This window comes from Cebus imitator, unplaced genomic scaffold (genome assembly GCF_001604975.1).
Source record: "Cebus imitator isolate Cc_AM_T3 unplaced genomic scaffold, Cebus_imitator-1.0 Scaffold20, whole genome shotgun sequence".
NCBI lineage: Eukaryota > Metazoa > Chordata > Mammalia > Primates > Cebidae > Cebus > Cebus imitator.
This window is the reverse complement of record NW_016107335.1, coordinates 350,734-353,829: the sequence shown is the minus strand read 5'-3', so window position 1 is coordinate 353,829 and position 3,096 is coordinate 350,734. Positions and strand designations below refer to the sequence as shown.

Here is a 3,096-nt window from a genome sequence, read left to right as displayed (position 1 = left end):
CGTGCATCTGACATACTCAAGATTAAAACACGCAGCACAGTGACACGGCCAGCGAGTCGTGCATCTGATAGACCCACAATTAAAACATGCAGCAGAATGATACGGCTGGCGAGCCATTCATCTGACAGACGTTCCGTGGGTGTGCTATGCCCTGGGCACTGTTGGGGTAGCTCATTTCAGCCGTGAGTAGGACAAGAGAAGCTCTGCCCTCCTGCACTTCTGTTTCGGTGGTGGGTCAGGTAGACTCTGCACTGGGTAAACAGGTAAAAGATACATTCTGTTTTAGAGGGCTGAGTTCTAAGGAGAAAATACAGACAGTTCTGATAAAGGAGGCCCCACTGTGAGTGAAAACCAGTGGAGAGGAGAGAGGGGCCATAGGAGACAGGAGCTTCTGGAGGACGGTATCACACGCACACAGGCCTGAGGTGTGGACACACTTGTGTCTTGGGGAGACGCGAGGAGACCACGGTGGCCAGCGGGAGGTGAGGTTAGGGGGCAGCAATAGATCAGGCCTTGGTTGCCATCCCAGTTCCGCTGTAACAGGAGGTAGATGTTCCTAAAAATCACTACATTGTGGAAGATTGCCAGTGAAAACCACAGGGCTTAGGAGAAAACGGGGTCAGGTCATAGCACTCGAGAACTTTATCCCACTGAAAACAACTGTTAAATATGGTACTTTCCCTGGAAGAAAAGTGGATGCTTGCTGGTGGATGTGGCCCCAGAAACGCTGCAGTGATGAGTGACTGTGATGTGGAGGAAGGAGGGGTCCCTGGAATCGGAGAGGACGTCGTGATCCAGGTGTAGATGGTGTAGGTAGCAGGATGTGAGCTGAGGGGCTGATAGGTGTTTGTGGTGTGTGCGTGCGGCTGGGGTTGGCTGGGTACTGCTTTCCCCGTTGACTTGGTGCCTGCCAGCGGTGCGTGCCAGCCGTGGACTTCCCATCCTTCTGCTTTATGAGTTCCATCTCCATTTTCTGCTGATGTGTGGGAGCTGCTGGCATGGCCAGCAGTGGCAACAGTAACGCCTTGGAGTGCAGTCCTTCACTAAGTGGAGGGGCGTCTGGAATGGCACTCAGCCATGCCCGCCTTTGAGGAGAGCAGTGCACTGTGTGGTGTCCCGATGCTGAGGCTCCTGCAGCTGGAGTGTTAATGTGCCAAGGCAGAGGGGTGGCCGAGCTCACTCCAGGGCCGCCCAGCGCTAAGATTCCGACTCCCGGCACGTGTCGGGCAGCTGGTTTCTGTGTGAGTCGCTCGTGATGGGAGCTGCAGCGTGTGGCTTTAGGCTGCACCCTACCACGTTTTAGCCAGACTGTGAGGTAAGCTTGGACAGAGTTAGAGTGTTCAGGCATAGGCTGTGGACATTGATCAAAACCCACGTTTCCTGTGTGTATGGTTTTGAAAGGACCATGTTTGTTTCTTCATGAAGCTGATTTTTTTTTGAGTATTCGGAAGTGTGTTAATTTAACCCGGATTCTGGCAAATCACTAAAATGTGAACATATTTTTCTTTTCTCTAGATCGAAAAGTATCCTTGTTGCACACCTCCCGAGCTCAGCAGCAGATAGTGGTCTCCTCTCATGACCCACCTGAGAAGGCCTTTGCACCCCCACTGGACAGCAAATATATCCTCTGTGTGTGGGATATTTGGCAGCCTTCAGGGCCACAGAAGGTTCTGATATGCGAGTCCCAGGTACAGCTCAGGAGGAGAGTCGTATGTCTGTTGGGAGGACGGGCGGTAGACAAAGCCTGAAGGTTCCCGGTGGAGAGGTGCAGGGACAGGAGGGAGGTTGGGACTTACAGGCCAGGGGGCAGAGGTGCAGAGACGTTGGGGGGACTTACAGGCCAGTGGGGCGAGGCAGAGGGACAGGAATGGGGTGGGGACTTACGGGCCGGTGGGGACTTATGGGCCAGTGGGGAGAGGCACAGTGATGAGGAGGGACTTATGGGCAGTTGGGGAGAGGCACAGGGATGGAGCAGGGACTTACTGGCCAAGGGGGAGAGGCTCAGGGTCAGGAGGGTGGTGGGGACTCAGGGGTCAATGGAACGAGGCTCAGGGATGCAGTGGGGGACTTAAGGGCCAAGGGGGAGAGGCACAGGGGCAGGAGGGAGGTGGGGACTTAAGGGTGAGTAGGGGTGCAGAGGCGCAGGGGCAGGAGGGAGGTGGGGACAGGAGAGGAGAGGTGGGGCAGGGGGCCGTGGTCGGGACTTACGGACCTTTCTCTGTGTCTCACAGCTGGCCTCAGCTGTGCTGTGGGTGCAGTGAGACACGTGGGTGTGCTTGTTTTGACTCTGGAAATTCCTAGTTCAAAATGAGAAAACAAGAGTTTTCACAGAGCAGCCCCTTAGGTCAGTTGAGAATTAGGAAATGGAGGTAGTCATTGGCTGAATGAAAACATTGGCCAAACTGGGCGTAGCTTTGCGGTTCTAGATGCCTGTTTTTTTTATCATGCACTGTTTGGGTCCTGAGGGTTTTAGAGGTTTCTTAATATCCTTGAGGTTTTTAGAGGCTTTGAAATGCACTGGGATTCGGAGGCCTTCCATTCCCTGCCCCAGCATGCCGGTGCTGTGTCTCGAGGACTGCATGATGAGGGGTCGGGACTGCCTCTCTCTGGGAAAATGTACATTTGTGTTTTCCTAGTTATATATTCCCTGGCCTCAAAGCCATTGATTTCCTCAAAAGCTGTCGAGAAGAATAGCTTTTACAGGGGCCAGTTGTGAGGACTTGAAATTGTAACTTTCATAAACAAGATGTAAATAAAATGACACAGGATGGAACTGCTACTTTTGAGGCTCAGCTGATGGAGTGGAGTGGACAGGCTCGCCAGCAGGTTTTGTGTGACTAGATGAGAGTCAGCACCAGCTGTTTGTGATCATAACAACCCTGTGGGGTGGGTTTCTCATCCTTGCTTTCCATTTGAGGAACCTGACAATCATCTTTTATTTCTGTGCAGGAGTCCACATTCTGCTTACTGTGTCCTGCACATGACATCCGTGTAAAGTGAAGCATGGTTCAATACCCCACTCAGAAAATGTAACCCCAGACACCCCATTCAGAAAACGTAACCTCAGACACCCCACTCAGTAAACGTAACCTCAGA

General features: G+C 52.7%; 1 protein-coding gene across 4 annotated transcripts in view; it reads left to right on the top strand.

The window, feature by feature from the left end:
- The window catches only part of DYNC2I1 (dynein 2 intermediate chain 1), a 96,778-nt gene that overhangs the window by 61,548 nt on the left and 32,134 nt on the right, over positions 1–3,096 (top strand). For all 4 annotated transcript variants that reach the window (XM_017519287.2, XM_017519294.2, XM_017519306.2 and 1 more), the window contains exon 16: positions 1,516–1,688. In XM_017519287.2, coding sequence (XP_017374776.1) covers positions 1,516–1,688 — 173 coding nt within the window. The remainder of the gene's footprint in view (positions 1–1,515; positions 1,689–3,096) is intronic.